Source organism: Lepisosteus oculatus, chromosome 4 (assembly GCF_040954835.1).
Source record: "Lepisosteus oculatus isolate fLepOcu1 chromosome 4, fLepOcu1.hap2, whole genome shotgun sequence".
Classification (NCBI taxonomy): domain Eukaryota; kingdom Metazoa; phylum Chordata; class Actinopteri; order Semionotiformes; family Lepisosteidae; genus Lepisosteus; species Lepisosteus oculatus.
The window spans coordinates 62,109,569-62,122,110 of record NC_090699.1 but is presented as its reverse complement, the minus strand read 5'-3'; the positions used below and the strand labels follow the sequence as shown (position 1 = coordinate 62,122,110).

Below are 12,542 nucleotides of genomic sequence, written 5' to 3'. Positions count from 1 at the left end.
CCCCTGCTGTTATACAGTACCTGGTTCATGGTACTCTATTCGATTTTCTGCAGCCCACCCAGCTGTATGAATGAAATTAGCGTTCTTGGGAGTAATCTCAGAGCTAGAACCTCATGCAACATCAGGTGAGGTGGGAGTCACATCCTCTCTTATCTACTTAACATCACAGAAACCAGAATGAGCCTGGCTTGAATATAGAAACTACTTACAGTACCTACAAGAGTGTGTCCTAAATATTGTTATGTTGATGACAGGATAATTAAAATCTCTTAATAGAAAGCTGAAGTGCTCATCATTGTTTTCCGATTTGCAGTGTATTTTTACACTCATGTGGCACAGACACTTTAATATTCATGAGATAGATTATCACAAAAGAAGACCTCATTTTCAGATATCTACAATAAGCCTGGGGTGACCATTGGATGCTGGATCATTTCTCAATTAACAGCAGCCCACTGAACCTATTCTAGCTCAGTGTAAACCTTGTTTGTGCAGTCCCATTGCTTTCGATGTGCTTTCTTCACTAGCATGTTCACCGTGATATTGGGTGAAAGAAATATCTCCAGCCTATTATCATTTCGTCTGCTGAGTGGGCCTTTGCCCCAGATTGTTCTATTTATTTCTGCAAACAATAGGTAATTCTTTTTACACAAACGCACGTCTTTATTTTGGCTTCCATTGTTTTGTACTGAATAATGTACATTTTTAAAGCATCTTATATAGCAGACACATACAGTAGCATTAACATGTACCATTGTGTAACTTTCCTGATTATCACCATTTGCCATTATGATTTCAACAGCCATTCCCAACATTTCAAGTAATTAGAAGCACCTTGTGTTGATAGAGATAGCTTACAGCCTCTGTACAAACACAGAGTGGATCCAGTTGTGCTTGAGTATCACAGTCCAGCCATGTCTTGTTAGATTGTGGGATTGGGACAGTAAAACAAGCAAACACAAATCTTGTGCTCTAATACTGTACATATAATTTAACAAGTTTATTAAAGACCTGAAAATAATTATATAACAACTATGATGCATAAGCTACCAAGCTGTCATGCTTTAATTATGTGTTGCGTAATTAGATTAAAGGGACATTAATATTGCAAGAGGAAAAACTTCAACTCATTTGATGTTCCCAAGAGGGAGCAGCAAGATATGGAACTGATGCTGTTGGAGTCTTTCACATTTTGTAGGAGACAACAGTGTGATTCAAAAAACTGTTTCCTGCTCCTTGGAGACTTGTATGCATAAATAGCTCAAGAGATTGCAAACTGGATTACCTACAGTGCAAGGGCACAGATGTCAGATGCACAAAAGAGTAAAGTTTTTAAAGGAAATGCTCGAGGGCCAGCTTTTCTAGTAATAAGCACCCAAAATAGTGTATATTGCCCAACAGTTACTGCCAAAGCAAATAAAAACACCCTGTGTATAATGTTGATTTCATGCAGCTGAGAAATAAACGTTGTAATAATTCTGGAAGAAGACAATTAAAATATAATTTAGGTTTATTAAAAGGATAATAAAGCCTGCAATATTTTTTTGAAAAAATATAAATCCAATATAAGTCAGTTTAAAGAATGTAAATTGTCTCAGGTTCAAAATTTCTGCCTGACAGTGATGCATGTCTTTATGCAAAAGGCATCTGGTTTCTCGATTATCTCCGTATTAAGCAGAACTGAATGAAATGATTTGCTTAGTCAAATGTAAACAAAGTGTAAATCATGGATATGACTGCTTTTGTGATAGATACGAATGTTGACATTTTTCTTTCTAGAAACTAAATAAAATACAAATGCTTAATATCTGAATTTAATGATACCCTGTAAATCTGTCTTGTACCCTACTACACAAATGTGAGACAAAGAGAGACCTTTATCCCTTTTTTAAGTATGTTGGTAAATTTCAGACAGCTTGAGCTACAGTAGAGAAACTTTTGTTTGGAAAGGGCCAATTAAAACTGCAGCATGAAAAGAGGTTTATATTTAGATGTTCTGACAGTAAAATTAATCTCCGGAGGCATCATCTGAACTGCAAGAAAGGCACCACAGAAGATGAAAGACACATAATCCTATTGAGAATAACTGGGTCAGAAAAGGAAGGCTGTATGTAACTTGATGTGCGCGAAAAAATCTTCGATCTCGACTTAAATGTTTTCAAATCAAATGCATATTCAGATATACTTGTTTCAGATTTCACAGCATGACATTAAAATAAATTCGATGCTGTATTAAAATTACTTGTATTGTACCCAAACTACTTTTGTTGTAGGGTGCTCTAATGTCCTTGTACTAGAAATTTGGAAAACATCCAGCAACAGAATCAGCATGCAATGAAAAAACAACCTCACATATAAGAGCATTTCCCTATTAAACTAAATGTCACCAGCCATAACCTGTTAATAACCTTTTTTTGACATCCATTCCTCAGCAATTTGTCGTTTTTCAACCTTAAAATTATTCCTTACACGTCTAATGCATTCACCTCACTTTATTTCATTAAGCATGAAAAACTACTTTTCTTTCTGGCACATGTGAAAAACGTAAAAAGGCATATATCAAGCTCGGGTTTATTCTTCCAGACATATAGCATATGATTAATCTCTTTACACGAAAGTATCAAATCATCTTTTTGTAGCAGTAAAAGTGTTAATAGTAATTATAGATTTTATTAAAATGGCCATTTTTACTAAAAGAATTACATAATGGTGCTGTTATGTATTGAATGTATACTTGCCCGTACCTATTTTTATAATATTAATTGTTGTGAACCCATACTCTATTTACGGGATATTGAAATTAGCTGACACCGTCAATTTGATCAAATATTACATTAATAAAACACACCAAATAGTTGCAAATGTGAATTTGGGGAATATTATTCCCTACAGTGACAGTAAAAACCTCCACACCACTAGAGGGAGTTGTTTAAATTCTCTTAATCTGATTTGTTTCCCGTTCTATGGTTTTTGTAACATTTATCATGTGAATTTTGCAGTAACCTTTACAGTTACAACATGTGGAAGCGTTATATTGTAGGACTATTGATGTCCGTAGATATTAAGTTTGATGTGGGCAGTGATTGCTAGGTATTCATGAGAAAGCAAGGCACTATGTTGTATCGGTAGAATTCAGTTTTAACGTTCATTTTTCTAAGAATATTGCCTTCATTTGAATGTGTTATTTATGCATTTTCTTTTTTACAACTTACTACCATGTCTTTACCAGCAGTACAGACCACAAGTGTCATCTACCGCAAGATTTTGTCTCGGTTTCCCCAGGACATGAGCCTGGCTTTTGCCTACGGATCGGGCGTGTTTAGACAATCTGGGACAACCCATGGGCAGATGGGGGTAAGCACAGAGGAAACTTAAGGAGAAATGACTAAAATTAAAAGGTTTAGATGTTTTGTACTTTAAATGGGCGGGATAGCATCAAGCATTTTTCAGCAAAGTCACATTTTCTTATTTTCCCGTCATCTGTTAAATCGAACGTGAACGTTGCTAAGAAAAGGTTTATTTGCAGTTAGAGTATATACAGTACATACAAACGCACTTTCGTTTTGTACTTTTATGTTCAGTACACTTAAAAACCATTTACCCATTAGAGCCAATTACATCAGAATATTCATTCTGTGTGCAGATAGACTCGTCGACCATGTCTTAGGTGTTAGACTCAATTCCGGGAGTGACCTGTGTCTTCTGTCTGGGGTTTGTTCCCAACTGAGTAATCTTTGAAAATATTTTGGTTGTTTTCTTAGACTTATCTAGGGTTTGCTTAAAGTCTGTTGTAATTGATTGCTCTAAACATTCAATTCCTCAAAGGTACAGTTTCCTGTTAATCACCTTGGTTAGAAGGGTTACAATTATGCTCTAATCTAGTTGGGCTGTGACAGTATATCACTGAGAGCTCAGGGTGCACCAAAACCCAGGACACACTAGGCTCTGCTGGAACTGAGCTTGACACCCCCAGTAATTTACATGCACCAGCTGTCTTTGCTAAGAAATGGAAAAAGGAGTAATGCAAAATTCACAACTTACTTGACTTCAGGTAGGTCAGCTTACAGAAAGTGGATAGAAGTATTTAAATAGGAGATAGGCAGCTCCCCTGAGTTTAATTTGGTAATTTGAACAATTTAGACAGAACGTCTAATTACCTGTTTTCTGAGTTCTTATTCAATCGCTAATTGAGAATTCCCGGTTAAACATGTAGAATTACTTTTGAGAATTACAATACTATAAATAAGGAAATACAATTTGTCTATGTGTATTTGATTTTATTGTGTACTATTCTAACCTTTTTATTTTTATTTGATCAAATCTTCCCCAGAGTAATATGCTTGATTTTGTGTTTGCTGTGGATGATCCAGTCTCTTGGCACACAATGAATCTGATGAAAAACCACAAGCATTATTCCTTCCTGAGGTACCTGGGTCCCAGACATGTCAGCAACGTTCAGAGCCAACATGGAGCTCGAGTCTATTATAACACATTAGTACCATGTGATGGCAGGGTGAGTCTTTTCTTGTTAACCGCTGCATAAAACTGCTCTACAGGTTCTTTATACCATATAAGGCTTTGATATAAAATTGTAAATAGTGAAAATTAATATTCTAATCTTACAAGCAAAATGATAAAGCCATTTTTTATATTACAGATGATCAAGTATGGGGTCATTAGCACAGATGCTTTGATTGAGGACTTGTTTCACTGGAAGACCTTATATATTGCTGGGAGGCTCCATAAACCAGTAAGGACATAAAACAGACATTTACCTACCTATGAAATGGGTTGACGTTATCTATAGTTACTTAAAAGCATACAGTGAATTGCCATTTGTAATGATGTGTATTTCCAGTATTTATGAGAGCATTTTAGTTGAAAGAGCCCTTGGGGATAAATGAAAATGTAGGTTTTATGACTTAATCTGAGTGCAATTATATTTAATGGCCAGGTGGTGGCAGTATTTATTTAAAAATGTTTCTGAGTGAGGGCTTGATTCAGAATACATTTGACTTTTGCATCGGTTCAAAGGGAAATTTAATTTCAGTTTGAAGTTGTGATCTTTAATAGAGATTTATCTCATTCACTAACAAATCCTCATGTCACATCCAAAAATAATTTAGAATTAAAAATCAATGTTGGCCCAAGGGTTAAGTGAATGAGAAATCTCTAATTCCTTGTACTTCAAACAGTACTTTTTTTTCTGCTTCTCGTAATTACTAGGGAATTTTTATTTGATAAGATGAAGAAATAGAAAAAAAAAACAATGAAGGAGTGACATGTAATTAGCGCTCTTGTGTGGGTGAATAAAGTGGTACAAATTGTGATAATTGACATCTTCCTTTTTTATAATCCTTATCTTTAATTCTTATTCTTGCATTATTTTTACAGCCTTGCTTTGATATGTATTGTTATTGGTTTGGTATCTTGAGTGCCCACAAAGCTGTAAAAATGGATGACAGCTGGTGTTTTCTAGGTTAAAATCCTGGTTCAGAATGACAGCAGCAAGCTGCGGGCGGCTCTGGTCAGTAACCTGAAGAGTGCAGTCACGGCCGCCTTTCTCATGCTGCCTGAGAGCTTCTCAGTGGAGGATCTCTTTGTCCAAATTGCTGGACTCTCCTATGCCGGTGATTATCTTAAAACCACGTGTTCTGTGCCATAGGGCTTTATCAATATTTTAGGGGGAGATTCTCGTTAAATCTATAAAAGGAAATATATAGGTACAGGAGTACCATTAGTATGTATAGTTCTGTGGGTTAACACTCCTACTCTGTTAAGCAGTGCTCCTGGGTCTTTAATGGCCCAGGCAGTCAGAGCCTTGGCTTAACATCTCATCTAAAGATGCAACGTCCCCTGTCACCATATTAGGTGATTAACATTGATTTGGAAATTCTGCTGCATTGGAAAAAGTGCCACCTACTGGATCATCTACACTAAAGACAATAAACACTTAACACCTGTGCAAGTGACACTGAGGTGATTTAAAGCTTTTAGTAATAAGTAAAACTGGGCTTCATCATATGAGGTTTTAGATTAATTAATATTAAACATTAATCGGCGATAGCTGAGGATTACTGGATGGTTTTACAGATATGTCCTGTATGTTTACTGTACAGGCTGTTCAATACCCTTTGTTTTTGTCGTAGGGGATTTTAGGATGGTAATAGGAGAAGACCGATCCAAGGTTCTGAATATTGTCAGGGGCAATCTGCCACACTTTCAGAACCTCTACGGCAACATTCTTCATGAATGCTCACAGGTGGTTTACAAGCCACTGCAGGGGAAATTAGAGGTGAGACATCTCCTTTGTTGCATTAATTTGTTGTTTTCACAGGAAATTTGAAAACACAATTTTGGAGACTACCACACAAACACAGATTGAAAAGATTTTTCCTTGGATGTGCCTTTGCCTTGAGCAGTATGTACAAATCCACTGTACTACCAGTGGGGGTAGCAGAGAGTATCAAGGATGGAACCACTAATACTGTACATCTGGCTCATAAACCTCAGTTTGGATTTACTTTAATGATTTAGATTGAGAGGCATAATCAGCCTGCTAAGTCCATTTACACTGCCAGGTAGGGCTGGAGTACAGACACTCCCTTCACAATGCAGAATAGGATTTTGTGCCATTGTTTTCTTCCATCATTTTTACTATCCATACCCCTCTTATGCTGTCCCCTGTTGCTAGATGGGTGTAACCAATCCTTTTTGGTAACCAGGCAGTGTATGCCTATACTCATCATAAGTGATGGCTCTTACAGTTCTTCTTAAGTGAGGAGGAAATCTCATTAAAATTACTGAGCGATGCCAGAACACCTTTATTGTACTTCAAATGTTGCTGTCCACTGCCCAAACGACCTACACTGGACATCCTTTACGGATATCCAGTTATAATAATTACATTTCTAAAAAAATCAAGTTTTAACCCAATTAGAAAAAGCTAGCACTAAATCTGAATTCAGTGGTAGAAAATGGGTTATAACTACAATAATAAATTAAAAAAATCTGTGAGAATCTGTCCAGGTTTATGAAGGAAGGATGCAGTAGATCCAAAGCTATAAATTGTTATGCTTATGTATAATGAACATGCAATGCTGCAAATGGAACAAAGAATGTGTTTTTAATAATTAATAAGAATGCTTATTATTTATCGTGATATTTTCATTCATTCATGCTGGGAGTGCTGTATTGGAATAAAAGTAAATGTGCAGGATTTCTCCAACAGACTGACTGTAATTGGGTGTTTAAAAACTACTATTGTTTCAAATACTTTTTTTTCAAGATTGATAAAAGTCCAGAGGGTCAGTTCACACAGCTGATGGGGCTACCCAGGACTCTTCAGCAAGAGATTACAAGTCTTGTAGATCCACCTGGAAAGAACAGGGATGTAGAAGAAATCTTACTGCAGGTGGCTCAGGATCCAGACTGTGGATTAGTGGTGCAGCAAGGTAAGCTTCATCTGTGCACTCTTGACTTCTCCCTGAATTCAGCATTGCTCATTTTGTCTTGCTGGATGTCTGCACCTATCCACAAAGTGACATGCTTCTCAATGAATCTTCTGTTTCACTTCCTCTTCTTACCTGGACAATTGTACCTTTGAATGGAGTGGAAAAGTAAATATTACATTTCCTGCAGTGATCAGACTATCTCACGCCATTCATCATAACTGCAGGGTTTCTGCCAATATGCATGGTGTCAAACTTTAGAATTTCACTTAACCTAGGCTGTCATTGGGAGCATAATAATAAATGAGAATATATTTTCTTTAAGTGTTTTGATCATTATAACCATAAAATAGTTAGCTGCTGTATTTTAAGCAACAGCAATTTAAAAACCTGTACTTGAAGAACCTGTCAAACCTGAAAATATCAAAATCTTGTATAACCTGATTCCTTACTTTAAATATGTCATATAAAGTTGGCATGTATGATACAGGAGACAGGAGTTAATAAAATGCTTGTTTCAAACTGTTGTTTCAAATTATCTTCTGTCTTTGACACACTTGTACTTGCAGGATGGGTCTCTGTCTCTGAATGTGTATTCCAGAACCTGTATTCCAGTAAAATAAATAGTTGTTTTTTTCAAATCTGCATTTGAAAAGAGTTTATGCTTTTTTACAGTTTTCAGTGCTAGGTGCACATTCATAGGAAATGCTGACTACTGTGCTGTCTTTATAAAAGGCACAAAATATTGTCTCTGTAATTGTTCTGTGAAACAATTTCACCTCAAAAGTTTTAAACAAAGCCTCTCATCAAGACTTAATAGTGCTTTTCCGTATGAAATCCAAGTTTCCAGTTAGTGCACCGACCTCTACTTGCATAGTACTAAAATAAGTCATTTTCTAGGCTTTTCTTTAAACTTTAAATGCGCACAGTACTTTTTTCTCTCAGCATGTCACAAAATGACACTTCACTTTATTTAATTTTGCTTCTTCAGGAATATCTTCAATTGTCAAGACATCAAGCCTAACACAGAGTGCCAAAGGCATTGTAACTGCTGGTAAGAGAGAGAGTCAGCCTGGGCCGCTGAATGGATGTGTGTTGCCTTCAGTTATAAGATAAACAGCTTTTAAATAGGGAATTGTAAATCTTACATATAAATAAGATTAATACAATACTGTTTTTTATATTAATGCAAGAGACAATAAGGGAAAAATATTGGGTACCTCTTTTGTGTAAAAATGTAACATTTAAAAAATAGATGCAAATTTAAATTTGAAATAAAAATACTCTCTTATAATGGTTTATTTTGACTATTTTAATTTTCTTTTTAAAGTATGACTGTCAACCCTGTAGGTTCAAAAGTAAGTAATGTGCATAATGTGTAAGATGAAAGATGCTTTTTACTTCAACATCTTCTGTTTCCTCAGGCTTGATAAAAACTGTATCATATAGTCTGAAAAAGCTCCAGAAAATGTGGAAGGGATCAAGAAGGAAGTCCAACTGAATGAAGTCATCTACTTTATGGACCTGTTGAATATATTTGCTATAAAAGTCACCAGTTTCATTGCTTTGTTTATTTTTATTTGACAACTTCACTTATCAACGCAATGAATCTTCTGCAAAGGTAACACTTTAATTTGAAGTGCATTTCCCTCTTGGTCCTTTACGGCTGGCTTTTAAAGAGCTTTCTTTGTTCTGGAGGGGAAAACATTCTGGAAAATGTGCTCCTCAAAAAGCTAGATATGAGTTTCATGAAATATGGGGTATGTTAGCACAAAAATTGTGTGGGAGCTGGATCCTATCCTGGCAAGAAATGGGCAGAAAGCAGGGTCATACCGCTGGAGGGCCAAAGGTTTGTTGCAGGGCAGACTGACACAGACAAACACCCGAAGAAGGCTCCACAGCTGAAACGTTGTGTTTTTCTTCTCTTTTCAGCGTGGAATAAACCTTTACTTGTTCCTTTGCAGCCTATGCATGCTGATGCAGCTACCTGCTTGAACTGCTGCCACAAACACATACAGGACCTGGGCACTCTCACACCAGGGCCAATTTTCCCAGAAGCCACTTAACATACCAGCATGTGTTTGGATTGTGGGAGGAAATTGGAGGACTAGGGGAAAAATCGTGCGAACATGGGAAGAATATAAAAACAAGAAGGCACCCCAGGTCCAGAGAATTGAACCCAGGGCCTCAGTGTTATTAGGCAGCAACGCTAACCACTGTACGATCTTGCTGCCCTATTACAGACACATCTCTGTATTAAAATGTCTGACTTCAGGTTGGTTATAAATTATGTACAGCAATTATTTTAACAAGTGAATCTGATCTACAGTTACTCAGGAGGATTCTCACAATATTCCCTTTCTGGATGGTTCATGATATGATGTTTTAGGTTATAGTTTAGGCAAATAAATCAATCTTGCTGTTTCACAATCGGGTTATTTTCGGTAACAACAGCCTCTCATCGTATATTCCAGCCTTAGTGTTTGCATGTTCTTGTCATTTACTTAGAAACAGAAGGTGTAAATTAAGAGTTCCTCTCCACATTTGTAAATTCAGCCAGAGCATTTACCTATACATATACAATTCAATTCTCTTCCCAAAATTTTGCCTCAAATATATTAAATCAAATTTTTATGCAAAGTGTAAAATAGCAAAACTATTTTACTGAATTTTTCAAAAATTCCACCACATTTAATTTGAAACTGTTTTCTGATGTGACCATACGACAGATCTTGTAGACAGATTCAGCGTCTTCTCATTTCATCCACGGTAATGTGTCCTTTTGCTTTACTCCTGGGCCAGAGCTCTGTATGCTGAGTCAATTTTATCCTTTTCACTAAAGCAAACTGGCAAATAATTTACAAGCTTCACTTCCATGGGAAGTTGCAGCAGAAAGACGTTATTTTTGCACAATTCTCTTGAGACTTTGCTATCCTGTAGTTATTCACATGGCTTGAGGTCTCACTTTTAGAAATGATCTACAACCGTTAACTACCATAACGATGCAGCTTAACTCCTTGTTTATTAGAACACTTTTTAAATTTTTTGGTGTGTTTTTCCTGATGTTGTGTTGGAAAATTGTTTTATCATGCCAACCTAGACATTTTGCATTTATACTAAAGGATATGTGCTGATGTATCCCATTATTTGTCAAATATTAATTTGGCCTCATTACTTAAGTTTTATAGCATTTATATAATGAGTCTTGCAATATAGCTTTGTTTAGACCTATCTGTCTGTCATTCATAGCACATTCATTTGCTATTCTTAAAGTGGTTTAGAAATCCCGTAATTAGTGATGATCAATTCCACTGAAAAATGTCTCCTTATCTTGTTAATGATAAATAAAACAATTTAAAACCATTTATCACCTATCTGTGTATGCTAGGACAATTAACCATATGTGGAATTTGTCTGTTTATGAGATAGGCAAGAGCAATACTAAAGTACCTGGATGTCTAAAACATGCTAAAACTAAAAAAAAGGACAAACACATAACATTATCCAGTATGATTACATGCAGATTGTGCCAAACCATGGAGGAGCTTACAGTTTTAACATTACTGTCTTTTTCCTGACAACATAGCATCATTGTGGCTTCACCAGCATGGCAATATTTGCTTCCATTGTGTTTCAGAATATGTTCAACGAATGACCTACTGCATTATGCTGGTTTTCGAATAAATGTACAAGTGAAACTATTTGGCATTCCTCCTGATATTTTAAGAGGAATAGGCTTTTCTTGGGCAGCCTTATGTGCTAAAAAGTTTCTAAAATGATTTCACTTTAGTCCCATAGCTCAGACGTCCTATATTACAAAGTCACATCAGTCGACATGAATTCAATAAAAGATGTTTAGGATTGCTGTTCAACACCGAAAACAAGCAAACGCCAAGATCGTTAAAGCAGGTGGTAAGTTCGGGGAAAGGAGCTACTTGGGGACGAATTGGAAAGGCAGACAGCTGGCAAGCACCAATTCAGGTCAAGGAAAGGCAGCTTGGAATGTTCCCCATGCTTCCTGTGAAATCAGGCCTTCTAAAGTGAAAATAAAGTTTTACAGGCTCTGCTTGTTGTAAGATTATTTAAAATGCATCTGGCATTTAAGCTTTCAATGATGTTGATTTCACAGCCGTTCCTACCATTCAGTATTCTAAGTGTAACGAATCAGTTACATGTTGAAAAAATATGGCAAGCATGTGCCTTGTCTTATGTAATCTTTAATACTCTAGGTGCTTATACCTAACAAAGGCAATTGTTTCCCTAAATCTGCGCAGTAAATTATGTAGATTTGGATTGGAGAATTTAAGACAGCTCTGTTGCCTCAAACTGAAGGTTTAAGGAGCAGTTGGAATGAGCTCAAATTAAAATCCTACCTTGCTGGTATGAATTACAAGAGAGGCTAAAATGCTCTTCTAAATTTTTGAAAACAGTATAAACTGGGTAGGTGTTTTACAATCTTAAAATCTCTTAATTTGTGATGGTTCAACAATATTAAAAGTTTAGGTTATAACATATCACTCTATTGATTTTTTTTGCCAATATTCAAAGAGCTAAATCTTAGTGTTTCAAGTAACTAACCTTTTAATTACATTAGTTTATACTGATTGTTAACTAATTAGAAATATCTGAGGATGGCCAAATTGCAAAAGACCTGAGTGGACTATGGCCAGGACACCAGGGATAGAAAAGGCTGCTCTTTCTACTTTAAAATACAGAATTGCCACGATTAACTATGATCTTTAAACAACAACAACATACAGTACATGTACATACATAAAGAAGGAAAAGCACTGAGTGAATAGTAGAACATCGGAAAACATCTTAAGACATTTGCTAAAAGTAATGTATAGTAACTACTGTTTATTCTGTATATTTGCTTAGCTTCTGTTGTTTTATGGCTTCAAGTATGGTATGTGCTACTGCTTTGGCTATAAATGAATAAATGGGTTTATCAGTTGTTATTTCATTACTTTGATACACAACACCACATTACGTGTTTTAGTGAAATTAATTAATGTTCCAATATTTCTGATAGCATTACGCACACAAAGTGATTTTTTTTTTACAGATCGGAACTGTGAAGCTATCGTT

At 36.0% G+C, this 12,542-nt stretch overlaps 1 protein-coding gene across 3 annotated transcripts; it reads left to right on the top strand.

The window, feature by feature from the left end:
• The first annotated feature begins 2,964 nt into the window (after positions 1-2,964).
• Positions 2,965-10,814, top strand: tamm41 (TAM41 mitochondrial translocator assembly and maintenance homolog). Of its 3 annotated transcripts, none has more exons than XR_001478461.2 (9): positions 2,965-3,354; positions 4,331-4,513; positions 4,658-4,750; positions 5,480-5,630; positions 6,150-6,295; positions 7,289-7,454; positions 8,443-8,505; positions 8,876-9,072; positions 9,416-10,814. XR_001478461.2 is itself a non-coding variant. In XM_006631026.3 (8 exons), the coding sequence occupies exons 1-8, from the start codon at positions 3,217-3,219 to the stop codon at positions 8,950-8,952; spliced, it is 1,017 nt and encodes a 338-aa protein (XP_006631089.2). In that variant the 5' UTR covers positions 2,965-3,216; the 3' UTR covers positions 8,953-10,814. The 3 variants fall into 3 exon arrangements, 1 of the variants encoding a protein (XP_006631089.2); XR_011189491.1 differs by having other exon boundaries at positions 9,384-10,814; XM_006631026.3 differs by having other exon boundaries at positions 8,876-10,814.
• Positions 10,815-12,542: the final 1,728 nt, after the last annotated feature.